The sequence below is a fragment of the Haplochromis burtoni genome, unplaced genomic scaffold (assembly GCF_018398535.1).
Source record: "Haplochromis burtoni strain Fernald_Lab_line unplaced genomic scaffold, NCSU_Asbu1 Contig_138, whole genome shotgun sequence".
NCBI classification, from domain to species: Eukaryota; Metazoa; Chordata; class Actinopteri; order Cichliformes; family Cichlidae; genus Haplochromis; species Haplochromis burtoni.
The window spans coordinates 1106965-1127918 of record NW_024582499.1 but is presented as its reverse complement, the minus strand read 5'-3'; the positions used below and the strand labels follow the sequence as shown (position 1 = coordinate 1127918).

The window sequence follows — 20954 nt, the reverse complement described above, 5'->3', positions numbered from 1 at the left end:
CCATCACAGCCGTGGGGGCTCCGCCCACCTGCAGTACTGTAGAGAGTACTGGTAACGCCATTGGATGAGAGCATGAAGGAGAAAGTACTTTACAGAGGTGCAGTTTTCATGTACTTCTAAGTATTTCTGTGTTAGGACGGTTTCTGCTGCAACTTCATTATATTTCAGATGCAAATGTTGCACTTTGTACTCCCTAAAAATTTATTTTAAAGCTTTCATAACTTTTTCTTATTTTGCACATTTTATGATATAGTTCTGTTTGAATTACTACTGCATTTATTGCAGAGTTATGGCAGCTGACTCTCAGTATTGTAGACATATATGGCAGATAACAGATTTTACCAAAGTAACAAATAATAAAACTAAAGATATTTTCTTCAGAATTATTTTTTAATTTAGTTTTAGTTAACTAAAATAACTTTTGGAGTAATTCAGGTTTTTTGCGTGTGTCACATTTTAATTTAGATATTCAAAGCGAGGCCCTATCATGATTTTGTCTTTATGTCCTCCCTGGAGAAAATACAAGAGCTGCCCAATCCTGGCTTAAAGCACATCCAGCTCCTTTCAGGGGCTGTAATTTACAAAACAAACATCATGTTTTATTTATTAAGACCTAAAGCTAGTGATACAGCCAATAAACTCATCAAGAATGTGTTTGCTGGGCTCGTAGATCAGGTAGGAAGTGGAGAAGTTTTCTCATAGACTTCTATTCCATTGAAACCAGGTAAGTCGCCCCCTATACTCGCGAGAATGCATGTTTAAGACAGGGACTGGTTTCAAGAGAAAACAGGAGATGAACCCCGACATATATGTACAAACATGCATATACCACACTCACACACACACACACACACACACACACACACACACACATTCAGACACACACCTACACACTCTCACACACACACACACTATACCCTGGGTCTGTCCGTCAAGTCAGTGTTTTATGATCCTGAGCAGGAAAACTGGGAAAACCCTCCAACCTTTCATTAGATAATTATTAATAAATAATTACAAACCGATATGTAACATCGCGCGCAGGAGCAGCAGCGGCGGCAGCACGTGGCGCTGGGTGTGACGCGCAGCCACAACAACAACACTGCTGTCAGATCTCATCATCGCAGCAGCTTCGGTGTTAAAATCAGCCTCACTCAGGATTTTTCTGTCTCTGCGGAAAAACCTGGCACAGCTGCAGAGCACACCTCCGAGCCCGGCCCAGCCTTCCTCCCGCCGCCGCCCTCTGAACTGTGACCCGATTTGTTAAAGAGAGGCTAGGTGCACTCGCGGCACCGCCTCGTGCAGCTCGGCTGCAGCCCGCAGACATGCAGACTAAAAACAGCGATTTTTTGAATGGAGTCTGGCGGAGCGGCGGGGAGCCAGCCGGGGCCGTGTGCGCAGGCGGGTGACAGAGCTCCTACCTGCCGGCCTGACCCTTTACCTGCAGCTCCTCCGTCACAACGTCCAGGTGCCGCTCAGCTGATTGTCTCCCGCTGCGGCTCGCGCTCAGCCTCACATCAGCTGGACTCTGCGCGCCGATTGATGACGCCGACGGTCGCTTCGCGCGTGCAGCGATCCGATCAGTCATGTAGGGTCGACACTCTGTTCATCACTCTTCATCCTCCTCCTCGACACGGCGGCCACTCTCTGTGCTCAGTGAAGCTCCATCAGCAGCAGCAGCACGAGGCGCGCTCACGACGCCAGCACCATGCGGCGGGCATGCGCACGCCCTCGCCCGACTCCAGCAGGAGGTCCCTTCATGTTTCACAACGCGACGTGTCTGTGAAGGTTCTCAGTCATCCAGGTCATCGTAGTCTAAGGAGCTTGCAAAGAAAAGCGTCTGGACTTCTTTAAGTTTATGTTTCACCTCCCATCCGCGACGATAATCAGAGGAAACTGTATCTGATGTAGATCCATCCGCACACCTACATCAGTCTGCTTACACCACGCTTTTTTCATAACTTGATTTATAAAACACGTTTCAGCCAAAAACTAAGTTTTAAAAAACGTCTTAGTGAAGGTCATAGACTGGATATAAAGGATGGATGAAAGTGCCTTCCTTTTCCGTGACCAGCAGGGGGCGACTCATCTGGTTTCTCAAAGAAAGAAAAGAAAAACCTTTTAATTGTTCTTATTCATGTTACTGTGTCTGACTAATAAGACTGCACTGCTGGACAGTTCTATGTGTAACAGTGGTCAGCCTTAAAATAACTGCTTTGTCTCCAGCTCTGTTCTTTTCGGAGCGATGAAACGTATTTGACCAGTGCTCATCTGTCAGTGTTATACACTGCAACACTTTTTAATCAGAGTTTAGCATCAGGTCAGTTAAACCGCCAGGTATATTGATGTGGTCAGAGGGTTGTTAATCAGTTTCATCTGCTTTGGCATTAATGAAACTAACAACAGAGGAGCAACAATGACACAACCCCAAAAACAGGAATGGTTTTACAGCTGACAGCCACCGACATTTTTCCCTCTTCATCTTTTCTGTATTTCACTAGTTTAGCATTTGGCTAGGGTCAGCGTCACTACTGGTAGCATGAAGCGATACTTGGACCTTGCACAGGTAGTCCAACTCCTCCAGGATTTCACCCATTACCACAAGGTTTGCTGTGGCACAGTCTCAGGAGCATGGAGGAGATTCCAGGAGACAGACAGTTACTCTAGGAGAGTTGGACAGGGCTGTGGAAAGCCCTTAATCTATCAGGAGGACCAGTATCTGCTCCTTTGTGCAAGGAGGAACAATGAGCACTTCCAGAGCTACAAAATGACCTCCAGCAGGCCACCGGTGAGAACGTTTCTCACAAAACAATCAGCAACAGACTTCATGAGGGTGGGCTGAGGCCCCGACATCCTCTAGATCCAATAGTTCACCTCTGGGACAGTGCCATCCAGACTGTCCAGAAGCTCAGAGAAGGCCTGGTCCAGATCTGGGAGGAGATCCCACACACCAACCTCTGAAGCCTCATTAGGAGCATGCCCTGATGTTGTCAGGTATGCAAAAGTGTTCCTTTAATTTGCTTCCTTTTCTCATTTGACTTTGACGTAAAAGCTGGAACGTGTTCCAAGAGACTGTATACATAAATACCGATTTCTTGTAGGCATCAGTGAAAATGATATGAACACTTTCCATCACAACCAGTGCAGTCTCTTCACATTTCCTCCTTTTACTGAGATGAATGTCTGTGTGCCAGAAGAGACTTGAAGCCAGGTACGATCACTGTGCTCCCTCTGTGATGGAAACCCTCCCATTCCACATGATGAATGCTGGAACAGCTCCAGCTCTGACGGAGGCCGGGGCAGTAGGTCTGTGTGATCAGCTGGTGAAGAAAAATCACATGTAAGCTTGAAAACGCAAAGGAATACAAGTCATTTCACCTTTACGTGAACCACAGGGATCACGAAAAATCAACTTCACTCAGTGATAAAGTCATGAAAACCAGCTTTCTGTAACAGGCTGGATCTCTAGTTTCAAGTCAAACACTCAAGATGTGATTGAAGTGCAGACTTCCAGCTTTATTTCCAGGGGCTTAACAAAACTGCTGCATTTCCTGAACGAGGATTAAAGCCATTATTGAACACCGTCCGCCCTGTTTGTTAGAGGCTTTAAAGTAATTCAGTGACTGATGGATTTAAAATCCACTGTGATGGTCTACAGAGCCAAAATTACAAATACTGTCTGAATACGTACGTACCGAAATGTGTGTTTTGATTGTTAATCATATAAATATGTTGTTGAAAAAATATAAAAACCCATCAAATCATTTTAGGTTGAACTTTACTCAGTGAGCAATATTTAAAAACATGAATATGAGCAGAAGGTGACCTGCAGAAAACGTGGAAACAGAAACTCTGGTGACATCTGGCAAACTGAATCAAATGTGCATCTAAATTCTCCGAGCAGCTCAGTTTGACTCGGAGCAGCACATCTGAAGGGTTAATTCAGAGAATAATCCTGCCGCTGGGACGAATCCAGAAGAATAGCTCCCCACCTACCACCACCACCACCCACATGTGCAGAAACACAATGAGGCTTCAGGCTAAGCTGCTCCTGTTTCCACTGATTTCTGCTCAGATGATGTTTAAATCTGCTGCTGCTTCCTCTCTACTGTACTCCAATTACTATTTGACTGACTTTCAGCGTCTGATGATGTGAGCAAGCGCTTTGGTGACAATAGGAAGGAAAAACTCCCTTTCAACAGGAAGGAGCCTCCGGCTCAGCGTCAGGGAGGGGCGGCCATCTCTTGTGAGCGGTTGTGGGGAGGAAGGAAGCATCTTCTTCTTCAGGCTCTCGTCTTTAAGAGTGCATCTCTCCAAAAAATTAGAATACTGTAAAAAGTTGTGTAGTTAATACTTTCATTAAAACACATTTCATTTCATTAAAGCAGTTATACTTTAATTAAAACAGGTAAACTCACAGTAAAACATTTTAAGCCTTTTATTTTGTTTAAATCTTGATGATTATCGCGTATGGCTCAGACATCTAGTATCTTGAATTTTGATATTTCCTACGATCATTGAAAAAAAGGATCTCCATTATGAAATGTCAAACTTCTGATCAGTTGTGTATGCACACAGAGCATTTGGGGCTCCTTTACCACAAATCACTGCACCCGTGTGGTGATACATGGAGGTGTTCAGCTCGGCTGTAGTTTTGGGTCAGATGTTTCGCCTTCTTGAAAATACTCCACAAATTCTTTGAGGGGCTCAAGTCAGGCAGGTGAGTTGACTGCCCGCTCAAACACAGTATACTGGTAGTTGTTTTGGTGCTTTACGCCCAAAAAGGAAAAGGAAATTAGCATCTCCATACATGCTGTAAAATACGGAAGAGGATTAGGGCCACTGGGGGGGAAAAAAAAAAGTCAGAATTTCTTTTTTTTTTTTTTCTTCTTCTCCAGAATTCAAGGAAAAAATAATTCTGAGGAAAAAGTCAGAATTCTGAGTTTCATCTCAGAATTCTGGAAACGAGGAAAAAAAGATGTGCCCACTTTTTTCCCCTGGTGGCCCGAATCCTCTTCCGTAGTCAAACCTTCTGGCAGAGGCTTTGTTGACTTTGGACTTGATAAAACACACTGGACAATCAAGCAGACCAACCCATCAGACTGTGGAAACATTAAAGACTTTTCAGTCTGTGCCTCTCTATTCTAGCTCCAGATCTTGATCTCCAAATTAAGTGCAAACTTTACTTCAATGAAAAGAGGACAGTCCAGATCTTTTTCTCCTCAGGCCAGGCCAAGACACTCCTGATGTGGCCTCAGGCTCAGGAGTATCTGGAATGTGACAGGTGTGCTTCCTGTCCTAAAGACGTCTGTGTGGCGGCTCTTTATGGAACGACTTCACTCTTTGTGAAGTTCTCCCGTTCTTGAATAAACTTGTCTTGACAGCACTGTTTCCTGCAACGCTTTTCCCAACTTTCCATCAATATGCTTCCATTCGGCACTCTGTGAACAGCCAGCCTTTTCAGAAGTGACCTTCAGTGGCTTAACCTCATTATGGAGGGCACTGATGGTCACCATCTTTCAAGTTAGCAGCTTCCTCATGACTGTGCTAGAAATATTACAGTATACCTTTTTAGTTGTGATGAACAAAGGGAAAAATGTAACACTATATAATAAGGCCCACAAGTAAGGCTGTGAATGCCCCGTAATTAAACTGAATTTCAATTTAATTATCTTTACCTACAAATACTTAAAGGTAGGCACGAGTAACAAGTCAGGTAACGATGGAGCCTTTTTTCACCCCTTTCACAATCACGGTTTAAACAAAACTTTCTAAAGGTGAATCTCCTTTCCTGGTTTCCTGAGGTTAGGCAAGAATAAACCATTCCAGCAGTAAAAATGACGCAGTTATACTGTAAAAGTATTTACAGTATAATTTGTGTCTCCGTTCCCAGGGCGGGTTTAGGCACTACTTCAAGAGCAATTCTTCAATATTTCTTCGTCCTGGTAAAACAGATGAAACAAAGTACTTTAAATAGTCATGTTGACTTTTTTGTCCCGATTGTTTGTTTCTGTCACATTTTGTTTGTTCTTGTTCCAGATTTTGAACACCAAAAACCAATATCCATGCCGGACTTCCTCCTTTGAAGGAGGTATAATTCTCTGTATTATTACAGCTCTGCTGTTGGAGCCAGGCTTCCTTTCAATCAGCCTTTCTATGTTCTGCAAACATTTAACTGCAGACTATTTTGCATAATTTGAGTCTTTTCTGAGATACAAATTAAAAAATGATTCAAAAAGCCCTAAATTATGTTTAATGCTTGATCCAGCACTTGGATTGGTGTAGCCTGGTGGTGGCTGGTATGTAAGAAAACTGGGAAAACTGATGGTGACCGAGACCTTCGGCTCAGATTAGATTAACAGTTCCTACTCCCGTTATACGATCCTATTTTATTTAATAGAAAACTCCAAAATTTACACTCTTTTTCTTTTCAAGGCCATCCAACACCCTTCGAAGGACCAACATTAGCTGCCAGACCATATGTTTGACATCAGGGACATAAAAGCTACACTGCTCAGATATGAATAAGTTGCAGTAGATTACAAATCAGCTGATTCTGAAAGGGTCAGGTGGAGACATCACTGATTTCTGTTCGAAGAGCAGGAAATGTTCTAAAAATCTTTATTGTTTCTGAGAATATTCACAAACATCTGGTTTGATTTTCAAACAGCTCGAGTTTCCTTCACTGACCAATTTGTGAATGCTGTGAACAACAGAAGAAGAAACAGAAACCACAGAAGAAGAACTTTGAATAACCTGACAGACGTTTATAAAAATGAAAATAACATTTCAATGCTACAGGGAGAAAATAATTTACAATAGAGCTGGTTTAAACACCGCCCCTCTCTGCTGCAGAGGCTCCGCCCACAAACAGCACCATAAACTGTGACCTTTAAAACGACCTAGACAGAGAGAGAGAGAGAGACAGAGAGAGAGAGAGAGAGAGAGAGAGAGAGAGAGAGAGGGAGAGAGAGAGAGAGAGAGAGAGAGCTACCTACATATAACTCAAATAAATTCAAATTTTAATCCCATTTGGAGAAATGCTGTTGACTCTGTCCAACATTGTCTCCATGACAACAGCAGAAAGAAACAACAAAGGAAGAAGAGTTCTGATTGGTCAAAAAAAATGTACAAATATCCTACAAGTCTTTTGTTTTGTTTGTTTCCAGAGTCCCGCCTCCTCCTGGTTCTGGCAACCAAGCAACAGTAACCAATCACAGTCTTCAGGAGAAAGTCGACTCCTCCTATTGGTCGGTTCTGAACTTCTTTGGTCCGGCAGATTTACTAGGGACAAAACAAAGAGGTTCAGTGAGATTTAAAGAATGATTCTACTCATTTCAGCTTTGCATGACTCACAGCTCAGAATAATCCTTCTTTATCTTAAAAAACAAAACAAAACTTAATTTAAAAAAAGCTTAATTTAATTATTGTAATTTCTTCCCTTCTAGTCACTACAGTATAATTTCCTGCTGTGAAACTTCAACATATCCAGGATCTTTCTGTTATCCGCTCCGTCAGGTCAGGCGGCCTGCAGTCATGGTGACTACAGCCCTGTGGAGGGGCAGCATGTACTGCAGTCGAAGCGTTGAGGCTGATATTTAAAGTCTAAAATCACGATGAAAATAACTGAAGGGAGTCGGCTTCGGTCCTTTTTTATGCATAAAAATGACAGACAACTAAAATATTTTAGAACAGGAAACCGTCTGAGAAACACAAATGGAGTCTACTTGTGTAAAGTCAGTAAAAACGGACTGGTACACTTTCACATGATCAAATGAATGTTGGGTTGTTCCCTTTTGTTTTTGAAATATAGAACAATAAAGTTGTGTCAAAGATGTCCTTACAGGTCTGCAGCGGGTCCTGATCCTGGTCTCTTCACCGCTGCTTTGGGGTCTTTACTGGTTTCTACAGAAGACAGAAAAACAAACATGAGCTCCATTTTTCTCTGAAAAACATCAGCACACCTGATCCTGGTGGTTCTCACCTTGCAGCCACCGGACCTGCGTGGCGGGACCGTAGCCCTTCTGGTTGCGAGCTGCTATGCGGAAGATGATGGCGGGTTTGGTTGTGTAATCGATGTGTGCGTTGGCGAGGCTGGAGGACTGGACCAGGCAGGACGGGTTGGGGCCACAGTAGACCCTCATGAAGGCCAGCTGGGTGGCACCAGAACCTGAACTGGAGGAGGAGGAGGAGGAAGCCTGGCTGGAGTGGATGGCCAGATAGACGGAGTACTCCGTGATCTTCCCCGACGTGACGGCGGGAGGCTCCCAAGTCAGCTGGGCCCCGTCCAGGTTCTGCAGGAGCAGAGGTCACATGAAAACATGAGGTTCGGCGCCCCCTACTGGTAACACTGCAGGATAACTGGCGGCCATAAAGCCCGCATCTCACCTTGCTGATCCTGATCTTGATGGCACAGGGTGCTCCGGGGAAACCAGGCAGGCACGTTTTAAATGCCGACACCTCTGAGAACGCGCCACGGCCGCAGATGTTGATGCCTGCCACACGGAACTTGTAGGCTGTCCCCGGTTGTAGCTCCACCTTTCTCATTCGACTGTAGTCCGGGACCACGCCCGAGTCGTCCTGCAGGATTGGCGTCATCAAAGACATGATCAACAGGAACATCCCTGTAAACTGAATAAAACTTTATTTAAAGGCGGTGTTCTTACGTCAGGAGTGTTGTCGTCGTAGGGGACGTAGTAATGCGAGACCACCATGTTGGTGACTTTAACGATGCCGACGTCGAACCACCGATCCTCCTTCACCGACGTCTTCACCTGCAGGGGGCACACAGTTAGCCTTTTGTTAGCATGACGTTACGGTTTTGTTAGCATGTCATTAGCCTGTTTTTCAGTCGCTCACCGGCGCAGTCGGTGCGATGCCGTTGGGGGCCTCTGGCAGTGCGGCAGGTGCTTCATTCTTCACCTGCCCTGATGTCAGAGTGGGGGCGGGACCAAACGTGCTGGCCAATCGCGCAACAGCGCTCGTTACCGCCGATGATGCCAGCTCGTGTCCGTTACTCGTGTCGGCTGCCGGGTCGTTGAGGCTGTCTGCGGGAGCAAGGCCCTCTGGGAAACACAAGACATAAAATCGTATAAGGCTTATAAACTAAGCAGCAGCAAAGTCATCAGCTGATCAGGTCTGATCAGTTATTGATCAGCTATCAGTCCTGTGAGCAGATTAAAAGTGATCAAGTTTAAAAAGAGCCAAACTCAGTTCTCTTAGAAATGAAGAAAATATTTTTGCTGTGCCTGTCCTTCGATTGTCTCCTAACTAACGCTCTATGACGCTGAATGAGAATCTATCCATGGACAGGTGAGTTTGAAAGCTTCACAGGTGACTTATTTGTTCCTCACACAGAGTTGGGATCCATTTACTTTACTGCAAGTGAAAACTGATCTGTTTATTTCCGCGTCAGTTTTATTTTTTTCTGTTTTCATGCCTAAATTCATAGACGTAAGGGCCGTAGAGATTCGTTTGTAGCTAAAACAAACAGCCTAGCAACAATGACAACATTTAAATATACAATAATGACACTAAGTTTAGACTCCTGACAGCAGGTGTACCTGTAGGGATGCTGCTGTGCTGTGGCTCCGGTTCTGGCTCAGGCTCAGGTTCTGGTTGGTGGATGCTCTGCAGTTGCTGCTGCTGTTGGACGAGCGCTGCCAGCTCCTGCTGAGTCAGAACGATGGGAATAGACTGCTCCGAGCCCTCAGCGTCACCTGCACAAGACAGAATAATATCTGTCATGAAGGCAACTATGTCACACTTGATCCACACATTTTGCTTTTAAACCTTTACTTTTGTTGCACACTCAGATGTGATGAGTGAGTGGTGGACCTGACTGTGAACCCGCACACCCATCAGCTAATGACTTGTGGTCGGCAGGTCATTAGCTGATGAGATTATCCTGGATAATCCCCCCTCTGTGATTCTTACAAAAACTGTAGCATACAAAATGAACTTCATGTTTTAATCAGTATGACCTGAAACTAGCAAGGGGAGTGAGCCGTTGAACTCTTAATGTTTCCCGAGGAGGCGCTTGATCAAATAAAGGGGAGAATTGGGAAACACTGCAGTTGGCTTATCAAATCCCTGACCCCAAAGAGCAAACAGCTGGAACTGGAAACATACAAGGACACAGATATAGCTCCAGCTGTTTGAAATCTTTGGCTGGTTTTTAGTGCTCTTATGGGATGAGCAGAGTAATCAGAACCCAGACATTAATGAAGCTGTGATGTTGTGAAACTGCAGTGGTAGTGAAAGTACCACTTTTGGTGAAAAAACTACAAGTTTGAAATAAGTGAAGTAACAGCTTTTCATATTCATGGAGTTTTTACGTCCACTTACGGCCAGACGAGTCTTTAAAATAATGACATCTTCTCACCGATATGTCCCGCTGCCTGCAGTACTGCCTGTATCGTCGCCTGCTGGGCCGCTTCCTCTGTTGCCGTGGTAACAGCCAGCTGATCCGGCATCAGCGCCCCTGTCACCATCAGGGTTGTCGTCGTCCCAGAGACGTCCTCGCCTCCGTCCCCTTCAGACGACATCAACTCCTGAGGAAGACCACCGTCTGAGGACGCCATCTGAGGGTGGGGACAAGCCAATCAGCTGCCTGTAGGTGAGTGTTTGTGCGAGAGTGTGTGTGGACGTCTTACCTGTGCTGCCGTATCACCACCCTCAACATGAACGTGTAACACTGCCGCTGCTGATGACATCACATCCTCTGCTTGGCTGTCTGTCTGCATAGGCTCATCCCCCTCATCTGCTGCTGTGTCCATAGCAACAGCCTCTGAGGACTCCTCCCGTGGCTGTCCGACCAACGACGAGATCTCCTGCAGAGGCACAGACATGTTGGTGTAATGTGTCATAATAGTGATGCCACGGGTGTGTGTCCGCGCGTCTGCCTCTTACAGGTATGGATGGTCCTGGTGTGGGCGTGGCCTGTGTAACAGTAGTAATAGCTCTGCTCTGATTGGCTGCTGTGGAGGGGGGCTCAGATGTGGAAGGTTCTGTGGATTCCCCCTGTTGGCTGTCTCCACCCTGCTGAGCTGAAGACCACAGGACAGGAAATGAGGTCAGTTCCTGCTGAGAATTTCAGCTCTCGTTTTTCTTTGTCTTCAAAAAGTCAGGTGTGAGCAGGTTACCTGTAGCAGTAGTGGCGGTGTTGGTGGTTCCAGTCTCGTGGGTCTCACATGGTGGATTCGAACACACCTGAAACCAGAAACGTGCACCGTTACTCTTGTTTGTAAGTCTTTAACCTGCCACAACTCACCTTCTGATCAGCTGACTCACCTGTTGGAGCCCTCCAGCTCCAGCAGTGGTGGCAGTGTTGGTGGTCCCGGTCTCGTGGGTCTCACATGGTGGTTTCGAACACACCTGCAGACACAAACAGCTGGTGTTTAACTACAGACATCACCACACCTTCAACCAATGACTGTCCACCAGTAACCTGCATGTGTCAGGAGTCAAGCGCTCTCTAACCTGTTGGAGCCCACCAACTCCAGCAGTGGTGGCAGTGTTGGTGGTCTCACACGGTGGATTTGAGCAGGTGTTCAGAATGACAGCAGGTGGAGCTGACTGCTGAGCTGCAGGCTGGTTTGAACTCATCTGAGGAGGAGAAGCGGGAACATGATGGTCATACAGAATCAGCAAAAACCCTGCGAGCCCTTACAGGACTGAGTTTTTCCTGCACTGTTAGCTAAACCGTTTTACAGACTTGACTATGCGCTCCTATAACAACCACATGCACAGTGAGCTGGTCCTCAATTGTAACGGAATGACTGAGGAGAGTCGACTCAAGCTCAGTTGGTACTACGGAGAGAAAAAAAGAGGCATTAGACTCCATGAACGCACCTGCAGCTCCTGTCTCATGCTCGCTGAGGCCACCGTGGCAGTGTTAGTTGTTCCTGTCTCGTGCATCTCACAGGGCGGGTTTGAGCACACCTGGTTGCTACCGCCGATGTTGGCGCTGGCGACAGTAGCGGTGTTGGTCGTCCCCGTCTCGTGCGTCTCACAGGGCGGGTTTGAGCACACCTGGTTGCTACGCCGATATTGGCGCTGGCGACGGTAGCGGTGTTGGTCGTTCCCGTCTCGTGCGTCTCACAGGGCGGGTTTGAGCACACCTGGTTGCTACTGCCAATGTTTGCGCTAGCGACGGTAGCGGTGTTGGTCGTCCCCGTCTCGTGCGTCTCACAGGGCGGGTTGGAGCAGACCATTGTCACTGCAGCATCATTAATAAAAGCATAAACAACTTTGAAACAACGATCATGTAGTTCAACGTGCATTACAGTTTATTTCGTGCAGCAGCTAAAGAGAATACTTGTGGTACTGGTTTCTGTACCTGCAGCAACTGCACTTTCCCCAGTCTCTCCCTGTGCAGTAGTTGTTGTACTCGTAATCGTAGTACTTCCAGGTTCCTCTGAAGTAGGAGAAGCCATGATAGAGACTGGCAGATCCTGGACGACCGGCTGAGCCTCTGCACCGCTTGGTGTTGTGATCAGAGTCACCTACAGAGAGAAGTTACAGTATTACTACAGAATAATGGAGAAAGAAAACTGTAAGTACTAAAAACAACTTCTGCTAGATAGTTTTTTTCATGTCCTGTCCAGTGTAACTGCAGTCCTACAGTAAAGTATTCCAGTATTTCTCCAGTATTTGATGAATTACCTGCTTAGGTCCAGTGGCAGCTGTGGCTGTCGTGACCTGGCCAGCCAGTGTGGCAACAGTTGCCAGGGTGGTGATTGGCGTTGCCAAGGAGGCGTTAACCTGAGCACCGGCGGTTCCTGCCACGGTAGTGCAGATGTTTCCTGTAACCGTCCCCAGATTGGAGACACCTGCAGAGGTAAAATCACAGGTGCTGTGTTTGGACTGGTCACATGTCCACTGACACTGAACAGACTTCACGGGGGTGCAGTGCAGCAGCTGCTGGAACATTTTGGACAGCACTATCATCGCTGCTGCAAAATCGTGAGCCAGCTGGTCGTCATCATCTCTGACCTCAAATTTGATTCAGATTTTTAACCCTGCTACTTTTGGATAATGTAGGATGGATGCTGTTGCTGTAGTTTGCATGCAAATGTTTCACTGGTGAGACATTTTATACATGTAACATATTTTTAGTGTAGAAGAGAAGTTTTAATCATGCAGCCCTGGTGCCAGAACCGACCCACTAAAGGGTCTAGTGTAGCCCACTGGACAGCTTTAAGTGTGAAAAGTCAAGCTCTTTAGAGGCCTATGTCCCATAATCTTCTTCATACCAAAAACAGAACGTCTCATGCAGTGAAAGGAGGCGTTTGTCTGGATATTAAAGCACAGACACATATAGTAGCAGAGGCAACAAAGACACGTCAATAATGCCAGACAAAAACACAAAGTGTGAAAATTCAAAATGTTTCAGGCTGATAAGGAGGACTACGTCATACAGCTGTTTCAACATCACACCCTGTGTATACTGCTTGTGAGTGTTATTAGAAAAAAGGTGTCATTAGAGTCTGGAGGAACTCAATGTTGCTGTAATGGGAGTTGATATGAGTATGATTGGTAGACATGTCACTGCAGCACTGACAAAACAAACGTGACAAATCACACATTGTCAGGCATTAGTTTGTAGCCTCGTAGCTACAGCATCCCCATGCTGTGTGGGTCAGTGCAGGTGGGTTACCTGTGGTTCCCTTGACAACCAGCGTGGTTACTGTGCCGGGCTTGGTGCCAACACCTCCTGGCGAGAGCAGTCTGACTCCGCTCATCGGGACGGTCCTGAGGATTGTGCCCGGCGTACCTGGAGCTCCTTTCAACACCACCTGAACACACACACACACACACACACACAATTAGTTACTGTGGGAGAAGTCTCCAGTTCTCCTATTGTCCAGAACACAGCATCATCTTCCTGTATTTACTCTTGTTGTCCCGCCCCAGACACACCTGGCCAATGAGCAGACTGAATATTCTCATGTGGTTTGTAGTGATGTAAACAAAACAAACCAGCAACAAGTTTACAAACTCATCAACTGATTCAGACCAAAGTAAACAAACTACAGTTGTGAAAACAGTCTTAGAACAAAAAAAAAAAAAATCAATAGACACAGCTTTGTTAATCAGGGTTTCCATCAAAAACAAACAAACACAAAAACTCACTGCCTGTACAGTATTTGAACTGGGGCTATCACAGTTATTAAAAAATTAATAAAGTTTAAACCTGAGAGTGGAGAAAAGAAAAAGTAGTTAACTGAAAAAACAAAAAGTACTAGATTTTTGGAAAAAACAAAACTTTATGATCTAGAACTAGAAAACTAAAAGGAAAAGAAAATATATTTAGTCTTAATATTTAACCGTTTTGTTAAAACCTGTCAGCACAACCAGCCTGATGAGGCTTGAGCTACAAATGCACTGAATTTAATAGTTTTAGCCATTTTAAATATCAATATCACAAATTAAAATTTAATGTGTAATTAATAAAAAAAAACAAAATTGTGATGACAGGCGGATCCTGGTGACTGTGAGCCAATAACATGAACAACTGAAGAGAAAAGCTTTGCGGCCTCCTTGCTGCACTTTGTACACGCCACTTTAACCTGATGATAAAAGAGCCTAAAGATGACAGCGATGTGGCAACAGAGGGTTCATGTAAAGGAGCCTCAAGTGTCTCATTGGGTATAATTTTTTTTAACTGAATACATGTGGGTTGGTGTCTAATGTAACTGATGTGGTGTCAAAGGTGGCGGATGTGGCATCTAATGTGGCTGATACATGGAGTACATCATATTACCGTCTATTAAACAAACACACGACCAACACAGACTTCCGAGGATTGTTTTCTGACAGTTTCTCGCAGATTTCTAAGCTTAAAGTTTTTTTCCTGATATTCTATAACCAACACGTCTCATCAGTCTGATTCGTTCAGCCTGCTGTATTAGTGATAAAGTTGAATTTTACTGTCTGCATGTTCACGCATTACAGTGTGTGTGTGTGTGTGTGTGTGTGTGTGTGTGTGTGTGTGTGTGTGTATTACCTGTGTGACCCCCTGCTGGCCACCTGCAGACACTTTTGGCACGGTGGTGAGGATTTTTCCAGCGGTCCCTGGAGTCACCATCTTGGTAGTCAGGATGGTGATCGGACTGTTTCCACCTGGAAGGGAGGAGCTTCACTCAGTCATCCACCACATTAAACATTAAACTGGACTCACAGTGGTCCGACTTTCTTTCAGGAATGTTCCTGGGGGAGTGAAATGACCCCAATGTGGCAGTCGTAATAAGAGCTGGTCGACTTCTCTTAATGCAGCAAAAGGTTTCTCTGCTTTTTTATCTCCTTTACTAATGAAACAACTGTTCTAACCAGGCAGAACCTACATCACTGAAACACTGAAGTGAGGCTATTGGATGTGTTACTGGCTCTTTAAATCATGTAAGGCTGTGAAGTGTGTGTGCTGGTGTTGTACCTGCGCCTCCCTGCAAAGCTGACACTGGGATGGTCTTAATGATGGTGGTTCCGGGTTTGGAGGCTGCCGGCGCGACGCCCAGGATGGTGGGTTTCCCTGCTGAGGATCCAGCCTGTGCCGTGCTGAGGATGGTGGTCTGCTTACCATCGGCAGACGATACCAACTTCAGGATGGTTCCTGCAGGGAGACCGCCCTTAGCCTGACAGGAAGCCGGAGGAGGAAGAATCGGGGTTACTGAGTTTTTTTAATTTTTTAAATTCTAGTCAGAGAAGAAACTTACATTTAACGTTGTATAACACCATGCAGATAAATTAATGACGTAAAAAAAAAAAAAAAAAAAAAAAAGAGTTCCCAAACTTTAAGCAGTTTTTAAATGGATTTGACTGGCGATTCTAAACATTGTTTATTAATCGTCCCAGTGAGAACTGAAACTGAAGTCAGGGGTGTCTCAGTATTCGTTTACAGAGGGGGTTCAAACTCATCAGGACTCTGGGACCAGTACCTGGAGGATCTGAGTTACTGCGTTGCTCCCAGCCTGGACCGTAACGGCACCACTCTGAACTGGTTTGGTCTGGACCACCGATACCACTTTGCCCAGGCTGCTGAGGTTACTGAGCTGATACAGAGGGAGGGATGATGTCATAAACAGCACTCTGACCCACATGCTGATATCAGATAAATTATCATCTAAACCAGCGCTGCAGCTGACATCACTCACCAGTGTCCCGCCTCCTCCCATGCTCAGTGGGCTGTTAACCAGAGTGATGGTCTTTGTGACCCCACCCACCACCGTCGTGACCACCTGAGCCTGCTGAGAGACGGTCACCGTGCCCGACTTATGGACCGTGATGATTGGCCTGCTGGGGGTCCCAGGGTTGGAGACAGAGGCCCCACCCACCTGGGCTGCAGCCGTCTTCAACATTCCCGTGGCCACGTTACTCACCTGAGAAAAAGAGCAAGATGTTACACGTCACCTGCCGCGTGTTCTGATGTAATCCTGCGTCTTGGAGGCGTCAAGTCGAGTTTTATCTTTACCACTTTGACAGGCAGACTGCTCGTTCCTGGACTGACAGCGACAGTCTTCACTAGGGTTGCTCCTGCGGGGACATTCAGCACCGTTGCTGTAGATGGAGGGATCTTCTGAGTCGCTGCAGCTGCCGCCGCCAATGCTGCCATGCCACTCATCTGAGGATTGCTGCCGATTGGCTGAGGGGAGACAGGAATAAGCCATCATAACAGGAACATTTGAAAAATATGAATGATAATCCATATCAAAGTTTATGACAGTATACAAAGTGTTTGTTACAGGAACAAATCCCGTTTTACCAGATTATCCACGCTTACATGGACGACATGAAACAGTGCAGAGCGAAATGTGACACCTGTACTGAGGAGGGTGGGAGGTGAGGTGAAAGCTCATAAGAAACAAAGTTCTGTTTACCGTTTGACCGGGCTGAGCAGGTACCACCATACGAACACCTGCAGGAAGTGTCGTCACACCAACTGGCGACTTGGGCATGGCCTGTCTCACTGTGACGATGGAGGCTCCGCCTGTTGTACCTGGCGCTGATGGCACTTTCAAGATTGCTGCAGAAACAAAAAGATAGGTGAGGGACATTCATGTGTACCTGCTCGACCACCACTACATCTACCTGTGCAAGTGTGGAGACCCACCTGGTGCTTTAGCAGCTGCAGCCAACGGGGTTCCAGCTACAGATGCAGTGGGAGTAGGGACGAGTGTGATGCCAGACAGGGGGACAGTTTGGTTGGCTGGTACTGCTGTGACGGGGGCAGAGCTTTTGGGGGAGCTGGCTCCAGGTGTAGCAATAGTGGGGGAAGGGGTTGTGGCAGGTGAGGAGGCCGCAGGTGTGGCAGGAATGTCGTACTTCTGCAGCTGTAGCAAGTAGGTGTCTGCGGTCTGTGACGGGCCCCAGCTCACCTCCAGAGACGTAGTGTTTGCCCGCACCAGCTGCACCCGAGAGGGGGCACAGGGACGCTCTGAGAACAGGTCAGACAAATTATACCAGGTCAGACTGTCAGCTCAGGTAAAACAGCACTAGTACACCTCTGTTAGTGCACTCACCGGTCTCCAGGTACCAGAGGTCTTTGCAGCACACCTGGTTGTTCCAGGCCTTCCTGTATCCATCTCTGCCGCTCCAGATATAAAGTCTGGAGTTGATGGCGACGCTACAGTGACCTGCGCGAGCTCTGGGGATGTTCTCCTCTGAAGTGTCCATCAGCACCGTTTCCCAGCACATCGTGTCTGGAGGCAGACAAGTGAACTCACAGTTTTGTCGTTTGTGTGATGAATTCCTCTTTAGTTTCAGTTATTTATGCACATGTAGAACATCTGTTATGTCAGCAATATAATTTACATGACCCGGCATGAACATGAGCGCTCAGCACCACACATGTGAAGAGCCACTGTGAGTGTTGCTGTGTATCTGAGTGTGTATTTGTACCTAGGTTGAGGCAGGCCAGTGTGTTGGTGCACTTCCACTCCTTCTCATGAGTCGCCACTTTAACATCATCCATCACCAGAGGAACCCAACCTCCAAAAACATACATCCTGAAAAAAAACCAGTCGGGATTTCAGCGTGCAGTAGTAGAATACAGCTCAGACCTCTGGGATCACTTAAGAGTCCTTGTTTAGATATCTGACCCCCATCCATTTTCAGCCACTTATGCAGGTCCAGATTGTAAGGGCAGCAGTTTAAGCAGAAACAAAGTGTCTCCAAGCCATCTGACATAATCTCTCCTGTGTGCCTTCAGTTCTCCCACAAGTTCCAAGTTCATCAAGTAGACTGATTTCACTTTTCTTCAGTTATAGCAGTGCTCAAGATGATAGATTACTCCGTCACCAAAGTAACCAAAATACATCTAAAACGCACACATTAACCTGCCATAGTTCCTCTCCGTCACACAGCCTAACTCTGGCATCTATCTGCTCCTCGTCTAAAGTTCAGTCACAACAGCAGCTGTATAACCAGCGTACTCCAAACATCCTTCTCCACAGAAAGGTTTTCCAGTTCTTCTTATTGAAACCTGAAGTGCTCAAAGATCATATATTCAATATCTCTAGAAACTTCTGGGTATTCCCCGGTGTTCCCACCCAGTTCCAGGCTTCCCCAGATAACCTCCAGATAGAAGCACCAGGACCACCTCAGCTGGCTTCTTTCAAATTTAGGCTGTTAACAAAAATCAGCCAACAACTGTGTGACTGCCAACAAAAAGAGCCATTCAGGGACAGAAAAGTTATTATAATAAAGGCTCTTAGGCCTTTACGACAGGCGTGTGGTGAGTGACCTCTGCTTTTGCAATTAATACAATAGTAAAAGTCACACTGTTGATATGCAAGTTCAGTACAGTGGCAACCTGATGGCTAGATAGCAGAGCTGTCCCTTCAACCACTGTTTTTTAAAGTCCTCAAGAGAGAAACAAAAACCTCTGGGATGCTGACACTTTATTTGAAATACAATCAAATCAAATCAATAATAAACAAGGAGATCTCAAAGTGAATCCAGTCTTTTGAATGGATGCGTGTGTGTGTGTGTGGGGGGGGGGCGTACTTGTTGTTGATGGTGGTGGCGGAGTGCAGGCTGCGAGGTAGGGGGGCCGTCCCACCGAGGCCTGGTTTGCTCCACACCAGAGAGTCTGTGTTATGAAGAAGACAGGAGCCAATCAGAAGTCAGTACAGCTTTTTTGGACCCGAGTGTCCCATTTTTTGATTGGTTTTTTTTTGCTCTGTTTACTTCAGACCAGATGTTTTGTAAATTTAACAGCTGTTGAACCAGGACACTCATCTCCACAGAACTACACAAACACTCAGCAATGACGCCACCTCACCTATGTCGAGGACCCACAGGTCCCCCAGCCGGCAGCCACTCATGCCTCCGTAGATGATTAACCTGCTGGCCCCGTGGTTTGTCGTCACCACCGCCGTGTGACTCTCTCTGGGTGGTGGTGGTGGGCCGGACGTTGCTGGAATCTCCCAGCCGACCACGCTGGAGCCCGGCCGCAGCTCCAGACAGTACAGGTCATTCAGGTATCTGAGGGCAGAGGTCAAAGAACAGGATCAAGGTCTGTATCTGGACCAATAGTTCTTTTGCTCTGGCTCCCGACGTTTCCTACCTGGGGATGTTGTTTTTGGGATCTTCGCTATCGTTGGCAAGTCCACCAAAAAGGTAGCACCGGCTTCCAATCAGAGAGAAGCTGTGTCCAAGACGGGGGCAGGGGGGTGGGCCATTCTTTGGCGCTTTGGCCTTCAGACGTTTCCACTCCCAGCGACTCGCCTGAAGGTATAAGGTGTTACATAGTGAAACTTTCATGAGCTTTATAAAGCTTCATAAAGACTTACAGGCTCTGCAGACACTTTGAATTACAGTTTTTACTACATTTACAGTTGGGATGAATGAATAAAAAAAAAAGAAGAAAGAAGCGTAGCCATGCTAATCAGCTCTGTACCTACAGGCTAACACACTGCTGTCTACACCATCAATCGTCATCTGTGATAGTCAGCGTCTGACCATCCAGAGACCCCGCTCCCTGCAGTAGCATCACTGACCTGCAGCTCATATAGGTCGTTGCTGTATTTGCCGTACTCCACCATCCCTCCAAACACCAGCAGCCTCGTCCCGTCACACACGAAGCCATAGGCGGCACAGCCGGGGGGGATGTCACCACGGACTGCAGGGATGAACCACTGATTGGTGGCTGGAAGTCAGATCGGTCAGATGTTATTCAGGATGTTCCTGATTTTCAGTGTTTCATGATAGCAATGTAACTTCTCGACCCAGTTGGGACCATTAAAAGAGTCACTGTGAAATCTGGGAGACTGAACTGAACCTCTTAAGACATGCTCTGACACCAGACACACTACGAGTAGGGATGCAGGAATCTAATATTTGGTTGGAACATCGGATCAACCCCCACTCAGGAAACGGGACCTGCTTAATTTCTTCATGTTTCATTTGTTGCAGGACAGCAGTTAGTGGGTGTGGAGGAAGCTGACAGCAAAGTGTCAGCAGTTTGGAGGTTTTTCATGCTTGCTACACAACACCTTTTCTTTTTATGTTCGCAAAATGTCTTTTGGTTAACAGCAAACTGTGGTTAAAGTGCGCTGACAAAACTGAAAAGCTCGAATGGGAAGATGATCCAGCCGCTCGAGTCTTATGTTCAGTCAGAGAGATTTGATACGTGGAACATACAGTTACACACTCTACATGGTAGACCCTAAGAAGGTCATTGGTTTGGTCTAACACTTGCTGGAAAGTTTTATTAAATTACCATAATTGTCGGGCAATAAGCCGCTTCTTTTTGCACAAGCTTTGAACCCTGCGGCTTTTAGTCAGGTGCGGCTTTTCTATGGATTGTGCATGAGCGGATTTGTTTTGTTTGCTCCGCTGTTGTACGGCACTACGTTGATCGGGGTTCAAGAGTGGTATGTTGGTCACATGTCCATCCGCCAGGCAACGTAGTGCCGTACGAAGTAGCGCGAAAAGCAAACTTCAAAGTAGCGCTA

The 20954-nt window shown here is 46.3% G+C and overlaps 1 protein-coding gene across 1 annotated transcript in view; it reads right to left on the bottom strand.

Annotated features, from left to right (window-relative positions):
* Positions 1 to 6604: 6604 nt before the first annotated feature.
* Positions 6605 to 20954, bottom strand: part of hcfc1b (host cell factor C1b) — a 21370-nt gene continuing 7020 nt past the window's right edge. Inside the window, 31 exon segments of the mRNA XM_042224439.1 lie at positions 6605 to 7281; positions 7842 to 7902; positions 7982 to 8291; positions 8386 to 8577; positions 8664 to 8771; positions 8857 to 9062; positions 9561 to 9716; positions 10382 to 10580; positions 10653 to 10829; positions 10909 to 11045; positions 11142 to 11208; positions 11290 to 11373; positions 11479 to 11604; positions 11851 to 12039; positions 12042 to 12217; positions 12338 to 12503; positions 12664 to 12830; positions 13658 to 13796; positions 15008 to 15123; positions 15434 to 15632; positions 15936 to 16049; positions 16152 to 16376; positions 16469 to 16639; positions 16875 to 17020; positions 17108 to 17431; positions 17517 to 17696; positions 17896 to 18002; positions 19003 to 19087; positions 19280 to 19482; positions 19565 to 19725; positions 19998 to 20146. Of these exon segments, the coding sequence (XP_042080373.1) occupies positions 7242 to 7281; positions 7842 to 7902; positions 7982 to 8291; positions 8386 to 8577; positions 8664 to 8771; positions 8857 to 9062; positions 9561 to 9716; positions 10382 to 10580; positions 10653 to 10829; positions 10909 to 11045; positions 11142 to 11208; positions 11290 to 11373; positions 11479 to 11604; positions 11851 to 12039; positions 12042 to 12217; positions 12338 to 12503; positions 12664 to 12830; positions 13658 to 13796; positions 15008 to 15123; positions 15434 to 15632; positions 15936 to 16049; positions 16152 to 16376; positions 16469 to 16639; positions 16875 to 17020; positions 17108 to 17431; positions 17517 to 17696; positions 17896 to 18002; positions 19003 to 19087; positions 19280 to 19482; positions 19565 to 19725; positions 19998 to 20146 (4880 nt within the window). The 3' untranslated portion in view covers positions 6605 to 7241.